The sequence below is a fragment of the Oryzias latipes genome, chromosome 24, assembly GCF_002234675.1.
Source record: "Oryzias latipes chromosome 24, ASM223467v1".
Classification (NCBI taxonomy): domain Eukaryota; kingdom Metazoa; phylum Chordata; class Actinopteri; order Beloniformes; family Adrianichthyidae; genus Oryzias; species Oryzias latipes.
In genome coordinates, this window is record NC_019882.2 from 4,207,020 (window position 1) to 4,224,690 (window position 17,671).

The 17,671-nt window shown below is 39.3% G+C and overlaps 1 protein-coding gene across 2 annotated transcripts in view; it reads right to left on the bottom strand.

Annotated features, from left to right (window-relative positions):
* foxn3 (forkhead box N3) overlaps positions 1 to 17,671 on the bottom strand; it is a 75,900-nt gene that overhangs the window by 31,588 nt on the left and 26,641 nt on the right. For both annotated transcript variants that reach the window (XM_020714699.2, XM_011491485.3), the window contains exon 2: positions 1,121 to 1,717. In XM_020714699.2, the coding sequence (XP_020570358.1) occupies positions 1,121 to 1,699 (579 nt within the window). In that variant the 5' untranslated portion in view covers positions 1,700 to 1,717. The remainder of the gene's footprint in view (positions 1 to 1,120; positions 1,718 to 17,671) is intronic.

A 17,671-nucleotide genomic window follows, 5' to 3' on the forward strand; every position in this document is an offset into this window, starting at 1 on the left:
AAACCTTTAAAACTATTCTCAGTTGAATGCTGTGCCAAACTATTTCTGCTGGTAACGAAAACAGTGTTTTATGCATTTTAACATGTTCTTGTAGCATTTTTCTCATGTTGGAGGACCCATATGTAAAGAAAAAGCAAATTAAAAACTTTGTTTCTGAGTATTTCTTTATTCAAATCGTGAATCAGGAGCAGATGAAAAAATGTTAAAAAGTTTGTAGTTGTTCGATAGGCGCTACAAGTGCTCCATTCTGATGCATCCGCTCGTAGACGACTAGATCCACGTACGTTTTTTTTAGACATCTGGATCAAAACTGTACGACTGGATGGCTATGATATTGCTCGCCGTTTTTGTTGCACAGCTAATGTGCAAGGGGCTGTAAGCTAGCTGGAGAGAGTGTAAACAAAGGGATGATGGGAAGTTACTCCACACCAACAGTTTCGCCCACAACTCAGAGCCAAATTTCTGATAAAGTTCTTCCGCTACACAGACACTATGTCCTAGAAAACAACATTTTTTATTTTAGCTAAACACGGCATAACCATATTTAAAAAAACACTGGAAAGGCTTTGAAAAAAAAATCTTTTACAACTTTTGTGACGAGTTACCGAGCCAACTAGAAGGGTGTTCATATATGGGAGCAGCTGATAAGCCTCTCCAAAGTAAAGGTGCTAACAAGACACTGAATCGAGATTACTGGAGAACAGATGTCAAGGATGTTGGCGAGGACCAAATACTGAGAGATAAGAGCAGAAGTTTAAAACAAGCCCTTCTCTTAATTATCAAGAGAAGTGTGAGATAAAACAGTGGAGCAAACGATCAAGGACGCAGCAGGACTATTGGAAATGCATTTTTCAGTGCTTCACTCTGACATGGAGGCTGGAAAATAGTCTGGACTACTATTTGAAAAGTACAAGAAGACATATGTCAGTGTTTGTTAAATAAAGACAATAACAGATCAACTATAGAGTGAAAATCCACTCCAAAGTTTTAAAAAGGACTCCGGAAAAGAGGTGTACGTTGACCCAGACAGACAGTCATTTAGTACGTATTCATGTCCCTGTTTAAGGCCTCATGTCAAATAAAGGTAAGAGACAGTTTGAACTCAAGACTTCTTCCTTACCTGGCTGCGGTCTTTATCCACTTTTTTGAAGCATTTGTTTAGTGACAAATTGTGGCGTACTGAGTTCTTCCAGCCTGTGGGGGCGTTTGCAAAGTATGGGAAGTGCTCCAGAATCCAGCCATAGATATCCTTCACTGGCAGCCTCTTGTTTGGTGCATCCTCAATAGCCATGAAGATCAAACAGCTGAAAGAGTACGGAGGTTTTCGATTGGCCCCTCCCGTCAAGTCATATGGTGAGTGTGCATCCCCGAGCAGAGGGTCATCTAAGGAGGGAGACGAGGACGGCGAGCGGGTTTGCTGGCCGTCTGGATCCTGCAGTGGGGAGACGCTACGTAGCCCAGAGTGGCTGAAGCTGTTGAGGAGGTCGGTGCTTTCATGGAGCCAGGAGAGGCTGGTCAGCTCCTCGTCCTCAGCTTTGGAGAAGGAGGCAGAGACAGAGAGGGAGAGGTCAGCTCCCTCTGCCTCTGATGCTGCTGTGGCAGCGTCCCCCTGTCGGTACGGAGGGCTCATGCCCTGCGAGGCACTGGCTCCACTACTTGGGCTTTGAGCCTTCTTACTGGGGGGCATGGTGGGTCCCATCCAGCCCAGGGCTCACTCCTGAAGATGGAGATAGATATGAGGCAGCGAGTGGGAGGAAGAGGATAAAAATGAAGAAAAAAGGGGAAGTAGGGAAGAAGAAAAGAAAAGAAACATGGTTAGCTTGTAAAACTCTAACAAAACCTAAACATTTGTTAAAAGTCAAAGGTCAAATGCACGCATAAACGTTTCAGCAAACTGTTTGATAATTAGTATAATACACATTAGGGATGCCACAATTCTGTTTAAAACCGAACCTTATATTAGACCACTAAAATGGATCATGTGGAAATGGAAATAGTAGCATCTGTCTTGTTTACTGGTATGCAGGAAACATGGTTCAGAGGTAGAGCGGGTGGCCCCTGACTGTTAAGTGCCCTTGACAAGTGCCCTTGACAATGAACCCCACCTTGCTCTTGGTGGCTATAAGTTGGCGCCAACGTTAGGCAATGAGCCGCCATAAGTGTGTAAATGTGTGTGTGCATGGGTGAATAGGGACTGTGACCGGCTCAAAACACTTGTGTAAAGAGTTATTTTTTTACATTACACTAGACTTAGGACCGCCAAATGAAAGGTTTTTCATCATTGTTACTTGAATATTAACTAATGTAACAAAATATTTTTCAACATTTTTTTATTGTTGTTGGTTTGTAAAACATAAATCGTAATACACAAACAAATCTTGGCAAATGTGAATTGTTGCATCTCTGGTACACATGAGCCTTGTTTCCACTAAAGTGTGTGGTATGGTATAGTACAGTCTGGTCATTTCAGGTAAACATTTCTACTCAGAGTTGGACAATCATGGCGAATGCGGGGTGGAGTTAACAACAAAATCAATGGAGGTCATCCAGCAGCCCATTTTTTTCCACTTGGCTTTGGGTACTTCGTATACACAAACCATTCAATGTTGTTTGAGAGAAGATTGCAGGCGGTGAAGAGAAATACAGCCGCTTTTTGGGTGTTTTCTTATGTCGTAATAACCTTCAGCCAATCAACGGGTTTACAAAAAATAGCTCTACCCCAACCAGTGCGTTCCATTTTTCTATGATAATACAACCAACGTTGAACCAAAAGGTTTGGTGCGGCTTAATGGGCGCGTTTTATAATGGAAACGGTCAAAATACCGGACTGGACCGGACCATACCACACAGTGGAAACGAAGCATTAGAGTACAATACTGTGAAATAATCGCAAATTAAACAATACTTCTTTATTGTATCCAACCTGGCAAACAGAGTATGTACAGTCTAAATGTTGCTAAGGTAATTCTTAGAGTATTTTCTCACTGAATGCCAATAGGATCTCTCTAGGAAGATCCCCAATTAAGCGGTGTTAGATCTGAGGGAGTGGGGATATAAATTTCCATGTTTCCTTGGAACTTTCGATCCAATTCTGAACGGTAAAGCAAATTTAGTGCTTCAGCGGTTGAGGAAAGTTCGCCACGTACAACTACCACCTAATTACCAGCGTAGCAGCATGGTATTGACATTACATGAGGTTGCTGTCATAACATAATAACTGTTAAAGGTCTAATAGTTGGCGGACTACAAAGACCGCTCCACAGAAGTGGAAAACATAATTGTTAGGGTAAATGTGATAATTAAGTACATCGAAAATAAAATCTATTGGATTTTACAACATTAGAAACTGTGTCAGACGATGGGACGTAGTTTTATGGCAAGATATCTGTGACCATAAAGGATTGGGGTAATTTGCCGAGAAATGAAACAAATAAAAATACAAGTTGCAGATCCATCTGTGCACCAATCAGAGCTAAATCCTAGTAACTTAAAAGCAATAGTATGCTCTCACTTGAAGGCAGAACACATTAGATAAATGGGGAACAAGCCGGCGTATCAATTCACAATCAGGGGAGCCATGACCAGGTCTTTGATTGTCCTCACACGGAGACAGCAACGGGAGGGATCCTGGTAGCAGCTACAGCAAATGTAATCTGCTCCACTTGCTCTGAGATTTGGGGATAGACACACATAGGCACCACACATGTTCTCACACACACACATTAATGAATATACGCATACACCACGCCATTAGGACATGGGGATTAAGTCTAGATATGTCCTGGCTGGTTCCAGTGTGCCGCGATCACTCTCTAATCTAAGGTGATCATCGGCCGATCTGTCCCCTCACTCTGCATGATTGACTGACAGCTGTCACCCATGGCAACCTGCCGCATCGTGACAACTGTCAATTCGCCACAGCTCTGGCTGCCATGTCCCCATGGTAACACAGTAAAACAACGCATTTTTTCCCCCCTTACTCTGTCAGTCCCTTTTTTCACTTTTCTGCCAGATAACTCTGCTTAACAGTGTTGACAGGCTGTAGTGAAAGGAGTGATCTAAATATAGACAAGGGATGTATAGCTGCTGAGCTGTTGCTCGGCATATCGCTGGTGAGCCTACGGTCACCTCACTGCTCCATCCGACTGTCTGCACAGCGCAGAAACAAAAAAAAAAGACGATTGTCTTTGATCTCATCTTTCTTTTCTCTTCTGACGTTTCAGTTCTCTCCCCGTCTGACAACATGCACCCTCATTCAACAAGCTGTACCTGTCTGAGGTACAGCGGCGTTGCACCACTATTGACATTGAGCATAATGAATTCAAATTGCCTCAGTGACGATAACGGAGTAGCTGAAAATAGTGAGCAGATCATCAGAGAGATGGGCGAGGTGGAGAGGGTATTTGACAGGCTTTTCAAGGTGCATTTGTGCTTCTTTGTGAAAAGTGTTTGTCTCTGTTTTTGACAGGCTTGTCGCAGGGTATGTGTTTCCAAGCGTCTTGAGGAGGAAGAGGACATTTTCATGACATTGTTCCTGGTTGGAGTCCGCTGGAATGCGGAGATGCCTCTGATGCTCTCTTTCCCTCTATCTCCTCTTCCTCCTTCTTGTTATGTTGCCATAGCGGCAAGGGGGCCATGAAACATTACAGCTGACAGTAAAGTCATCTCATTTTACTGTTGCTATGACAACAAACTCCTCACTGTTGGTTGGGGCTATTGCGAGCTGCCGCCCAAGCCTCGTGCCTGAGAGTGTGCGTATAAGTGTGTGTGTATTCTTGTGACTGTGTGAGCCACCAAAGCCCCCATGGGCCTTAATAAAGCTTAACATGCTCGCTCAGCTCGAAGCAAACTTTATGCAACTATCGCAGCAACCCCTAAAGAGCAGTCACTAAAGGACAAAGACAGATATCCCTCAAGTTCAGATTAAATGATGCTTGCTGTAAATATGTGCATGCTTGAGTGTTCGAATCATTTGTTTGACAGATGGAACTGAGCTATTTTCTCCATCCGTCCTATTCTCAGGATCCTTTTTGCTACATTTTGATCCTGTTTGGCATGTTCACATTTGGCTCAATGCATGCATGTGTTTTATTTAATATCTGTCCAGCAAATTCCTGATACTGAGAGTCTCTCCATATCAATGAGCTGTAATTTAAAGCATTTAGCCTGTCCTGTGTCTCTGTTCTTACCATGACCTAGGCACCACATTGTTTCTGTATTTTGTCTGAAAATAGACTTTAACAGACACCATTCATTAAGATCAAATGATTTCTCCACTGGAAACCTTTAACTTGAACAGTTAGTAGCTGGTTTTACACTTGGTCAGTTATTATGATTGTGCTGCTACGAATATGATAGAGACGGTTTCAGGCAGGTAGCAAACATTAAAAAATATGTACCTATAAAGAAAATGCTGAACATATACAGTATTAACAATTAAACAATAGTATTACATCATCTAAAGAAGGGGTAACAAAATCCAGGCCTCCTGCAAGTTTTCCCTGCTGTTGATTACCTGGATCAGGAGTGTTTAGCCAATAAGGTGCTTCAATGGCAGGATGGTTGGAAAACATGTGGGACACTGGCCGGGATTGGGGCACCACAAATCTAAAGCAAAAAATGTATTTACTCTTGGATCTATTGCAAAATGAGTTTTATAGCATTATCATTTAGTTGAGCTCTTTCTACCTAAATCAATTTGACAAAAAACCGGAAGTAAAAAAAAAGCTCCAGTTCCTCAAAAAACCACTGGGGGCAGGTGTCAGATGGGAACAATTTCCCATTTCTTCCTACGTTAAAGTCAGATTTAACACAAAAAATAAACACACGCATAACCTGGAGTCAAAAATATTTTCTTTTCATGATAATTGTACCGTATTTTTTGGGGTATAAGTTACGATTTTATTTTGGCATAACTTGACCAGGAATGCAATAATTACAAAAAAAAGCAACAACCGCTAGAGGGCACTGTAGGTTGTGTATTAGGATTTGCAACTGACAGCAAAGCAGAAGAAGAAGCACAGCTAAGTCTTATGCCTGGTTTGGCAGAATTATTCCAAAGTAACACAGAGGATGAAGAATTCAACGGATTTAGTGATTTAAAGTGTTTAGTTAACGTTTAGTAAGTCCTTTTTGCTATGGTTTTCTGAATAATTGTTTATTTGTTTCATGAAACAAAATTAGCATCAATGTGTTAGTGAAGCGTACATACTGTATGTTCTTTTTAAGATGAAATGTTTGCTCTTGATACCGTATTTTTCTATATACATTTCATATTCTGCTTCTTATATAGGATTTTTTTCTTCTTTATTGTGGATGTTTTGGCTGCTGCAACTTATGTTCTGGACCGACTTACAGTCCGAAAAATAAGGTATGTATATGTGGAGATTTAAAAAAATCTTGTCAAAAGTCCAATTTGTGAATATTTAAAGACATGTTTTTTTGGGGTGGGTTGGTGGACCTATGGGGTGACCCTAACAAAATATTAAACTTTGTTTTGTCCCACTTCATCGCAGTTTTTGAAATGTGGAGAAGGAGGTTGCTCGTCCCACTCCATGCCTCATCAATCCAGTGGGTGACTTCAATAATTATCTGTGGAGTGTTTTTATGTATTTGCTAAAGTCTCTGATTCTCTTTCTCATCTATAGTTAGGTTTCAGAGGTTGTCAGACCCTCTCACACAGATGTTTGGCAGTTACAATCTTTTCCGACTTATGAAAACTAAATCAACCAACTTTTGTGATGGATTTAAAATGGTATCCCAGATCAACGTCTGAGTCTCCCTGTGCCCGTCCCCAGCTCTGAAAAAATACAGAGCTGTGTCAGGAAGGGCATTCAGCATAAAAGTCTCCACCAAACCATCTGTGCAAATCAGTGAAAGCTGATTTGCTGTGGCGACTTTTGACGAGACATGGCGAAAGGTGAACAACAACGACATTGGTGTTTGGTCAAAAAGTAAAGATGCTGTGTTTGCGTTGGAATTAGGACCAAAAAAAGGATGTTTTTTTCATAGAATTCCTACCATCCATGGTCATAAGCTTTGTACTTTTGGGAACACAAACAGTTGAGGTGACCTCTAGGTCATGGGAGGGTTAAACCTCGAAGTTTGAGTAGGAAGCAACCGAGATGTTTTAGACATGTTCCAACAAGAGATCTCTGTAAAGGTCTATTGCTAAGTCTTAAGAATGCTTTGAACACCTTGATGGAGGAGTGGGATAAATTGGCTGAGAGTAGGAAACCTGGATTCAGATTGCAGATCCATGACTCAGTCTCAGATAAAAGGCAGATAAAGCTCAGATAGCTGGACCTGAGTCCTAAACTCATCACAAATGCAATAAAAATGTCTTTTTAAAGGACTACGATGCAAGTTAGACCAGAATTACAGTATTTTTTTTAACTAGAGGCATTATCTGCCTTGTCAATCAATATGGCAACTTGCTCACCTGTAGCTTACCTGGGTTATGTTGGGCTACTCTACAGCAAGCAGGGACAGAGGCCACCAGTGTTTACACAGAGGGGAGAAGGTTAATAATCTCCTCTGAGTGTGGAGAGCTTGTAAGCTAATTCATGCATTCTAATTGACATCGTAATCACCTTGCACCACATCCATGCTCTCCCAGATATCCGTCTAAATCACACTCCATGTTCATGTAATCCTCGAAAGATCTCCATTCCCTATTGGCCGCTTTCTCTGACAAACAGGTGTTTGGTTAGCCCAAAGCCAGAGGAAACTTTTCATTAGTGTTCTTCATTTCACTGCCGCCGAACTGACTTTCAACCAAATCCACAAGTCATTCACTTCAGCAACCCCAAAAACAGCATCGACGAGGACATTTTACAATAAAAACGGGGGTTGGCTTATGACACACAGTCAGCAGTTTATTCATACTTAACTCCGGACCAGACTGAAGCTAGCAATACAAGTTTGTCAGTTTGATTGTAGCTTATGACATATGTTGCATGCCACATCCTCCTGCTTCTCACTTTTCTGTCAGTCTTCACTATACGGCGCAATAAAACCACTGCCATGAAAATAATCCCCCTACCCCAGAATGGAGCAGTAATAGTAGTGTATGAGATAGCAGCAAAGAATGGAATAGTGGCTGGTAGGAGTTATTACTTGCAGAGGGGTGAGCTGAACCTTGTGGCTCCTCTGGCCACAGTGATAAAGCAGAGAGTCAGATGCACTGAGGCAAAACTAATCTGGGGTTTTGATGACAAAAGGACGACCTTTATCCCTCTTTCACATAGGCTGGATGGATAGAAGAAAAAAGAAGCACCAATAGAGAGAGTGGGAAAATGAGAAGTCTCTAAGAGACTGGAAAATGATAACTTCGGCTACATATACTGTATGTCAACACTGGTTCCAGCAAGCAATGAAATCTCTCCTCCGGCATCTCTACGGCCAGCCTTTACCTGACGGCAAATATCCCAAATCTGGAGGCCTTTGAAGCAGCAACAATCACATGCTATAAGGTCTGACTGTGTCTCCCTTTTATGTCATCCAGAGCAGCGCCGAGTTATGTGGTAGAGGTCAGGGGTCAGGGTGCCCCTAGCAACCTGTCTTGACCCGACTGTCCGGGCTGTGCTCTCCGTTGCATGACAGCTGAAAACAGTTGCTCCAAAACAGATGTGAATGTGTTTTGTGTAAATAAAAGATTTTACAAAATGTAGACAAAACAAAAAAAATATGTTTTTAACTGTTCAAATTACTTTATTTCTTGAAAAATAGTAGCTTTTCTCTGTAAAATAATACTAATTCATAACCAAAAAAAAAAGCAGTAATTGGGAATAATTGCTGCAGATCTATTAGCTTCTAGAGCTATAGTGATAAATGATAATTCTGTCCTGCAGTAGTCCTGGATTGCAAGGACCAGATCTTTTTCTCCATTAACCATTATGGGATGGCCACAGGACTTGCGGCTTGTCGTGGCAAAGTGTCAAATTTGGCAATTTTCCGACACTTTTGTTAATGCGATCTTCACAAAATTTCCCACGATTATTCACGATTAACAACAACCCAGACATCTGATGGCAAACTACGATGTTAATAGGCTCATCATGTGCAGAGCAGTTAGGGGAACTGAACCCCAGATGAAGAGCACAGGGCTGCTTTGCAAAAGTAACATATGGCGCAAAAAAAAAAAAAAAAGATAACTAGCAAACATCAACTGTGAATAATTTAAAACAACAGATGTGCAGACACACACAACCTCTGTACCCCCAAGGTCTGACCACAAAGCAAACAGGCACCGCACCAGTTTGGTGCAACTCAGCAGCCAATTATCACGAAGTCACGCCAACTCCTGCTCTCTGAGGATGGACAGTAGCTGGATGCACGGACGTGCACGCAAACGCACAAACACGCAACCAGAAATGCTTGAAGGTGACTTGTGTATGCAGCCAGGAGGTGTCTTGGTGTAGAGTGAAGAATGCGCATTTGGACTCACTCCGACAGTTAGGTCAAGCTTAAAAAAAGCCTCAGCCTAAGGCTCTACTCCTTGGTCTGACACACCACGGACCTCCGTCTTGCCACAAGCTTGAGCACGCTTACATTCATGTCAGATAACGACTAATTTCAAAGTCCAGATCTTACTTTAACCATCAGAAATGACAAATCTGTGCTAAAGGCCAACATTGGCTTTTGTCTAGTTAAAATTCAGCACACAATCATTTGTCAAAGCAAAAAGTGAGCAATCTAAAGTTCAGGAAAAGGAATTTTACCCCCTTGAATGCCTGATTTACCAATTTGGTGCCATGTTTTAGTCTTCTGATTACATCTTAGTATTGTTCCAATGACTTTTGCAATAACAAACCGATCGCAAGGTTAAAAAAAAGTATACATATCCCTAAACTTTTCGTTTTTGCTTAGAATTTAGGTCTGTTATGCTTAACATAAAATATAATACTTTACTGCAGTGTCACATGGAGCTGATGAGGTTGTTGGTGTGTAAGAATGCCAAGACCAAACTTTAGCCAGCCCAATAATGATATAGATATAAACTGTTAAAATATATAAAGCTTGTGAAATAAAGAGATTAAATAAAATCAGTAAACCTCACTGGATGAAAAAAAATCTATATCGTTTAGAGTCCTCTGGTTAATAAATTAAAAAATAAATAAATAAATAAAAGTTTAATTTTATTTAGTACTCCATGCTTTAATTTTTTAACAGTGTAGATCAGTTTTTGTTTTATAGAAATCACACAATGTTGTTTGTTTTTAGTGAAACTAGAAATAAATTGGTTAATAATAGGCCTTTTTTTTGCAAAATCTGAAATCTGAAAATCAGAATCTCTTAGAATTCCACGAAATCTTAAATGCAACAAATGTAAACAATAAAACGCGTACTTTATTTCAATGCTTTCACCTTCCTCTACCCCTTCAGACGTTCCCTCCTTCACAGAGTCCCTCCATACCTTCCTACCTCTAAGGCCTCTTGCCTTTTGTCTTTGACAGTGAGCAGGTCCCTGTTGGCACTCCATGCTCTTTCACAGAATTGTGGGAAAAAAGAAACAGCAACGCGAGAGAAGGGGGAGAAAAAAAAAGGAAAAGAGAAAGAGAGTCTGCCAGAAACACTAAGGGAAATATCAAAGCAGCCAATGCACAGCCAACAGAGCTTTGATAGTGTGCAGGGAGGAGAGTGGGTCACAAAAGAGCAAGGAGAGAGCCTCTATGAACCGCTTAAAGAGAAGAGTATGATCTAACGGGATCTTACATTGAGGGAAGAGTGGGGCGTGCGAGGCTTTGAGGTAGTGAGTGTGTTTTGGTAAAAAAAAAAAAAAAAAAAAGGAGAGCGAGGAAGAAGCAGGACACCCTCTTCGTGTCTGTCTGTTCCCCCTCGGCTTTTCCACTTATCGTTAACAAACAGCAGCTCAGGCTCGCAGCCGCCGGTCCACAGTTTGTTTCAACAACAAAAAAACTATGGCAACAAGCACCAGTTGAGCTCATCCAGATCCAAAAGTCCGCCCTTCTTTTGCTTCCTGTAGTAAAGCTCTTTGGCCAAAATTCAAATTAATCGAATTTCATATGGTTTAGGATAAAAAAAAGTAAACGATGTATGAGTTAAGACTTTAATTTGATTATGATACTGTTAGGAAAGGAGTGAAAAAGTGTTCCGGATGAGAAGAGAAAAAAGTGAAAGCTAAGGAGTGAGGCAGCTGTCTGTCAGGGGCACATTCAGTCCTCTCTGGACCGCCTTTGCTGACGATACATCCAGCGCTTCTGCTGATAATACAACTTTGCTTACATCCTTCATTCCTCCCTCCCACTCTTAAAAGCTGTTTTTAACACAGCACGAGATACCTTATGTCAACGGAAACGTGTCTGAAATGCTGACAAAACCAAAGTCTGGCTGTTTTCTAACTCAAAAGGGCCCACACTAAAAGGATAGGAAATATCTATAAATCACTTTTCTTTATATATTATATTCTATTGCATTATTCCAACTTGAAAATACTTTTCATACATTAGTTATAGTTACAAAAATTATTATAAATTTGTTTTTTTGGGTTATTTTTTACATTTTCTCACTAAAATGTAACATTTTAAAAAAAATGTTTGTGTATCAAATGTATTTCTCCCTGGCATGAAGCTGCCACAAGAAATTATAGGACCAAAACAGGCTCATAAACCTTCAGACGTAAAGTGGCCATAGCCTATGTTTTCATTCATTTTCACTGGAGCCCAGCTATAAGTGGTCTCCATGGTGATCGGAACGTACCATTCTCTATTGCTCAACCATTGAAGTTGCAAAACAAGATTTCTACTTTTTAAAGACCCAGTCTAATCACCGTTTGATCTATTTCCTAGTGTTTTTTTATTATTATTTATGATAATGCTGTCTTCAGCCAACATTGAAAACACTCATTTTCTAGGACACAGTTTCTACAGAGCGGCAGGAGTTAATTAGGAATTGACCTCTGGGATGCCGCTAACCAGAAAAGAAAAGCCAGAAATCTCTTAATCTGCAACAAATTCTAAATAAGCACAAGAAAAACTGAGAAGCAGACACATTTTTCATTTTTCTTGGTAGACTAATCTCACAGGTTAACATTTATTTGCTTCTATTCCAGAATCTCTGCTAACATTTCAGCTAAATGAACATGTCTGAGCTCCAAATAAAATGGTTCTTATTTTGGCTTTAGGCAGCACAAAGCCTTACTGAGGGTAAAGGATATCATATCGTACCATGAGACTTCATGAAGTACAGTCACATGAGTTCGTCTTTTAGATGAGCGTAAATGTAGTTCAAAAAGTCAGGAAATACATTTTACTGATAACAAATACATAAACAAAACAGAGAATTGACGGGAAGAGATTTCTGTTTTGATAGTTTTTATTTTTAATAAATGCCATAAAAATTCAGATTCAACCTCAACATAATTATAAAGCAGAAAAAAACGGTCATTCAATTTGATTTGAAGCAGGATCAATGTTATTTTCTTTGCATGCTTGTCTCTTTTGAACTCAATACCGTTAGTCTGCAGTGAAAAAGAAAAAGGAAATCAAACACTGAGTTGCCTCCAGGAAACTTTAAAAACGGTACAGATCTGTGTCCTTAGCCTTATTATAAGAGAAAAAAAATCATAATTGTGCATTAAAAAGCAAATTTTACAGTTTTGTGTTGAGTTTGGTTTTAAATTCTGGATTAGGAAACATTAAATTAAAAAAAATAAAGAAGAAAAAGTCTTTAAAAAAACTTTAGGATGTGAAAAATGTGTCATAGTGAAGAGGAAAACAAATTCATTAAACTCATAAAAAATAGTTTTTTCATCCATAAATATTTCAAAAATACTTTTAAATATATTCCAATTCAGATAGCGTTGTCCTGACTACTATTCAGTAGTATCACCACACAGATTCACTTTAGTAAAACAGGTAAACAGTTGAGAATACAAAAGGATCTGTAAAATATTTTCTCTCAATTCTGCCTTTTCTATTTAATATTTGAATGAGTTTCTTCTCTTGTGACACCATTCTGTGGTTTCATTCATTCATTTCATCATAACACATAAGAAAATGGTATTTTGTTAACCAATCAATCTTCAAAATCTTAGAAGTCTTATTTTTATGGATGGATCTTCCTTTAAATACCCCTTTATCATTAATAACTGTCTTTATTTTTGTTTTAAAAGTTTAAATTACGATTTATGTGAAAACTATTTTATAGCCGAATAAAATCAACACTAGTTTGATCAATTTAATCAAAATTTGGAAACTGAATCCAATGTGAAATCTAAAGTATTTGGCAGCAATAACCTGCCTCATTTTTAGTCAGATAAAAAAATCTGGGATCAGACTTGACCCCGTAAGTATGACGTAGCATTGAACTTACTGGTGCCAGCTGTTTGATCCCATCTAATTAAAAAAAAGGTGTTATGGCAGAGCACCAGTCCATTTGAAATTTGCCTCTGAGTTGTGGGCGAGACCATTGGTGTGGAGCAACCCCGCCCCTCTCCCCTTTCCAACGCTGAGCTCTTGGAGCATGGAGTTTGGGGCCAATTTTCTACAATCTTTTTCAAACTGCATTTTTTTGCCTGCTCCTGATTCACAACAATTTGAATAAACAGTCTGGAAGGCAATTTGAAGCCTAATTTTCTCTATTTATGTCCTCCCATATGAAAAAAAAAATGCCACAAGTTAAAAACACCAAAAACCCTATTTTTATCGGACTGAAAAATGCCTGATTCTGTAGCTTAGCAGAGAATAAATACATCATTCTGACTTTTATTTCAATTCCACCAGATTGATATTTGATTAAATACATATTCTGTGTCAAAATCGTATAGAACATTTGATCCTCTGACCTCTAAAATTCACAAGATAGTGGGTAATGTTTCCTCTGAATACGCAACAACTGGATAAACTGTGAGGAAATTGAATGCAGACAATCAGCTCGGGCAAGGGCACATTCAAACATCCTTAGTTATAGATCTGTCAGACGGCTGAAAAGAAGAATATGTTCATCATACTAAAATAACTGAGGATAAAGCAAGTCTGACAGAAAATAAATAAATAAGTGAATAACTCCAGGGGGATCCTCAGTGTGATGGATTAGCTTTCTAAAGCAAAATTCAAAATCTTTCCAGTCTGGTTTTGGAGCTGCCGAAGATGAATGGAAAAAAATGGCCGTCTGGGATGTCGGGAAAAACTTGTGCAAAGGAATAAGTGGATTTAAATGCACAAATGATTTGGGCCTTTAAAGATGAATTTGGGTCATGTTTTTCCTTTTGCTGAGATACCACTTTCATACAAATTTGAATGCACTTTTCTGAGGTCATTTCATCAAAGTCAGCTCAGGCTCTAACATCTCAGGTCATTTTTTTATTTGAACATTGAGATATAGAGGGAAAAAACACATTCTATGACATATTTTGGCACAATTTTTCTAACCCAACAAGTGTTTTTTTTTTAAGACTCCATGTGTCATTCATTGAACAGGCACCAAAATTATTTAAAACTGAAAGATGTCTTAGAGAGCGAACACGGTTAATGAAGGTGGCAGGCTCAATGAGGAGCTGTCTTTTCTTTGTTTGGTCAAGATTTAAATGGGTTTGGCATCGAGCCTGCTCATTTGACGCTCAAGTGTTGCCGGTTGGAGTGCGCACAAAAGCCGTCCGTCTCTTGGCTGTGATTGCACAACGCTTTCCTGTCTCCGACTTTGTTTTTTCCGTGTTGTAGAATCCCCTAATAAGCAATGTTGCCCAGTTTAAAGGAAGATGATAACATTTTTGTCAGGATCAGTTTCCTCTCCGAGTCCAGTCTCTTATTGCTACATTTGTTCTCCCACACCTCTTTTTGTTGTACTGTCTAATCAGCGGATCGTGAGAACGGCGTCGAGCAAGAAAGAGGATGACTGCGAGTGCTAATGACGGGAGTCGAGAAGAAAGAAGGAGTGAGGGTGGTTATATCCTAGAGTCATTAGCTGCAATTCAATGTCACCCTTTCTTTAAGCATATGCTGTTTGACAGGTTCTGCCAACAGAATTAGGCAAAAGGGATGATTGCGCTGTGATTAGATGTGTAACTTAGGGGAAAAAAAGAGGTTTGATGTATGCTTATCCTCATCTCATATGCATCCAACGAGAAAGGGATCATGAAACGATAGGATAACCAGCGTCAACATGTGGCCAAGTTATCCACTGGTTATCCCCTTTAGTTTGCCTAAAAATCACCCCAGGATTTCCTGGACGCCCCGCCGAGTGAGTTGGACTCCCAAAATACCAGGCTTAAGATAACGTACCTGGCTAAATTGCCGTTCTTTCATGAATCTCTTTGTGGATGCTGATCAAAGGCAGTTTCCCTCCTGATGTGAGGAACACGGGAGATGGCAAACAGGAGAACAAAAAACAAAAAAAATGCTGTTCATATCAGAAATTCTGATCTTTCTGAGTGAAGTCCCTCGTTTCCCACCAAATTATTTAAGCTAGGGTGATGTGTGAGAGAACAAGAGGGACCTGGCATTGTCTCTGCAAGCACAAAAGATGTAATGATGCCCCCTTGTTATGGGGAGATTTGGGGAGGAATGCACGGGGAAATTATGTCTTATCTGCTCCCTTCGCCTTGAACGTTATGCAACAGCTGTTTTTTAGAACCCCTGCCTAATAGTTTCTTCTCATCTCCCAGCTTCTTGATTTCTTAGGAGCATCAGAAGGGTTCATCTGGCAAACAAACACCAGTGATAGAGATATCATAAAATGAAAATGGATTTAAAGACCCACTCCAATCATCTTCCTAGCTCCTTGCAAAGCATTCCCAGTGGTCTTTTAATAATGATTATGTCATTTTTATCCAAAATCAAGACACCTGTTCTGGGACATAGTTTCTGCAAAGCCACAGTAGTTGATTTGAAATTCACCGTCAAGTTGTGGGCGGGACTGTTGCTATGGAGCAAGCCCACCTCCCCGTTCCCATCACCCATAACTGAGCAAGCCTGCATTTTTCATCCACTCCCGATTCACAACGATTTGAATAAAGAAATATTCAGAAATACCCGTTTTAACCTACCGTAATTGTCTTTGTGATTCCTCCATTATGAGAAAACACCACAAAACATGAATTTCCTTTGTGTTTATTGACAGATCATTTGGCTCTTTTGTTCATATTTGTTTTTTTACAAGTGCAAACAGTTTTTATAGATTTGTAATTACCATTTTATGAAAATTTTGGACAATTTCTGAGTTTAATGCTGAGGAGGTTAGAGCGAATAGCGTGATTAAATTTGAATTCAGTATTCTACCTAGCAACTGTGTCGTCTGCAAATTCCATTTTATTTTTAAATATTTAGAAAAATAAACAGTCTTATTTACGCTCACTTCTGCCATTTCTCTTACCTTTGCCTTTTAAATTTTTTCTGTTTTGCCTTTTTTGGGGATTCATCAGCAATACTTTCTATTGATAATTCAGAATTATGACATTGTTTTGGGTTTAGGACTGCACCAAAATGTGAGCATGGGGATTTAATGAACGTGACCTTCAAAAACAGCCTCAATGAGCTTTTTCTAATAACTTACCTGCTTGTTTATCCTGCAATTGTCCATTTTTTGGACGGAAGCTCAAATAAATAAGAACTAATATGTTGAAGGATTCAAGTGAGTCCAATAGAAACTAAGGTGTCACATGACCACACATGACCGTCTGTGGGTGTATCTAGCACTAAATCTCTTCATAAACTGGAAATGTCAAATACTTAAAATAGTAAACATATTTTAATTAGGAAAAGTGCAAGATAACTTTTTAGGCAACGAAAGTTACAAATTTTGTAGGTTTTCCTCATTCCCCTCCTTTTCAAGCAATAAATTAAACTCTTTTTGACTTTTGGTAATAATCACATTTAATTAATCTAATGTGCCCTGAATGTATATTGAATATATCATTGCAAATCTCAATTCATGATAAAAATGATTTACACAATTATTTTCTTTCTACGTTTATGTTAATTTTCCTTGTTTTTCTTTTATTTTTATTTTATCAATGCATTTCATTATTTCTGAAATGAGATTGATATATCCGAGTAATTGTGGTGTTGTCTACAATCAATGCTTAAAAACCAGAAAAATCAAATTAAATCAAATCAAATTAAATCAATCAATCAACCGTTCAGTCAAGCCAATCCATCAGAATCCAAAATTTAATTAAATCGAACAAATTAATCAATCAAACCAAGCAATCTGAACCCAAATCCAAAATCTACCAATTTGTTGGTACTTTTTTTTTTTTTTTTTTTTTTTTTTAACTTGTCCTGTCCAACAGCTAGGCAAACAGATGAGAGCTGACGGCCTCTTGTGTTGGACATATTTTATTTTAACAAGAGGGGTTATTCATCTTCAGACAAACCAAAGGTATGGCTGAATAAACCCCTTTTGTAATTGAGGCCAAAATTTATTAATTATGGCCCGCAGCAGTCATAGACTGCAAGGACCATATTGTAACTGGTACGAGGGTCGAACACTCAAAAAGTCCAAAACGTCGAAAAAACGCGTCAAAACGCCAAAAAATGGAGTCAAAAGTCGCCCAAAGCACACAACGACACGACAATTGTGTAACGGAACAAAAATAAACACACACACGCACAACACCCCCGCACAAACGACAAAATTGTAGTCGCAAAAATGACGACAAAAACACAAAAAAGCCCCAAAAAGCCCTCAAAAGACGGGTTTAAAGCCAAAA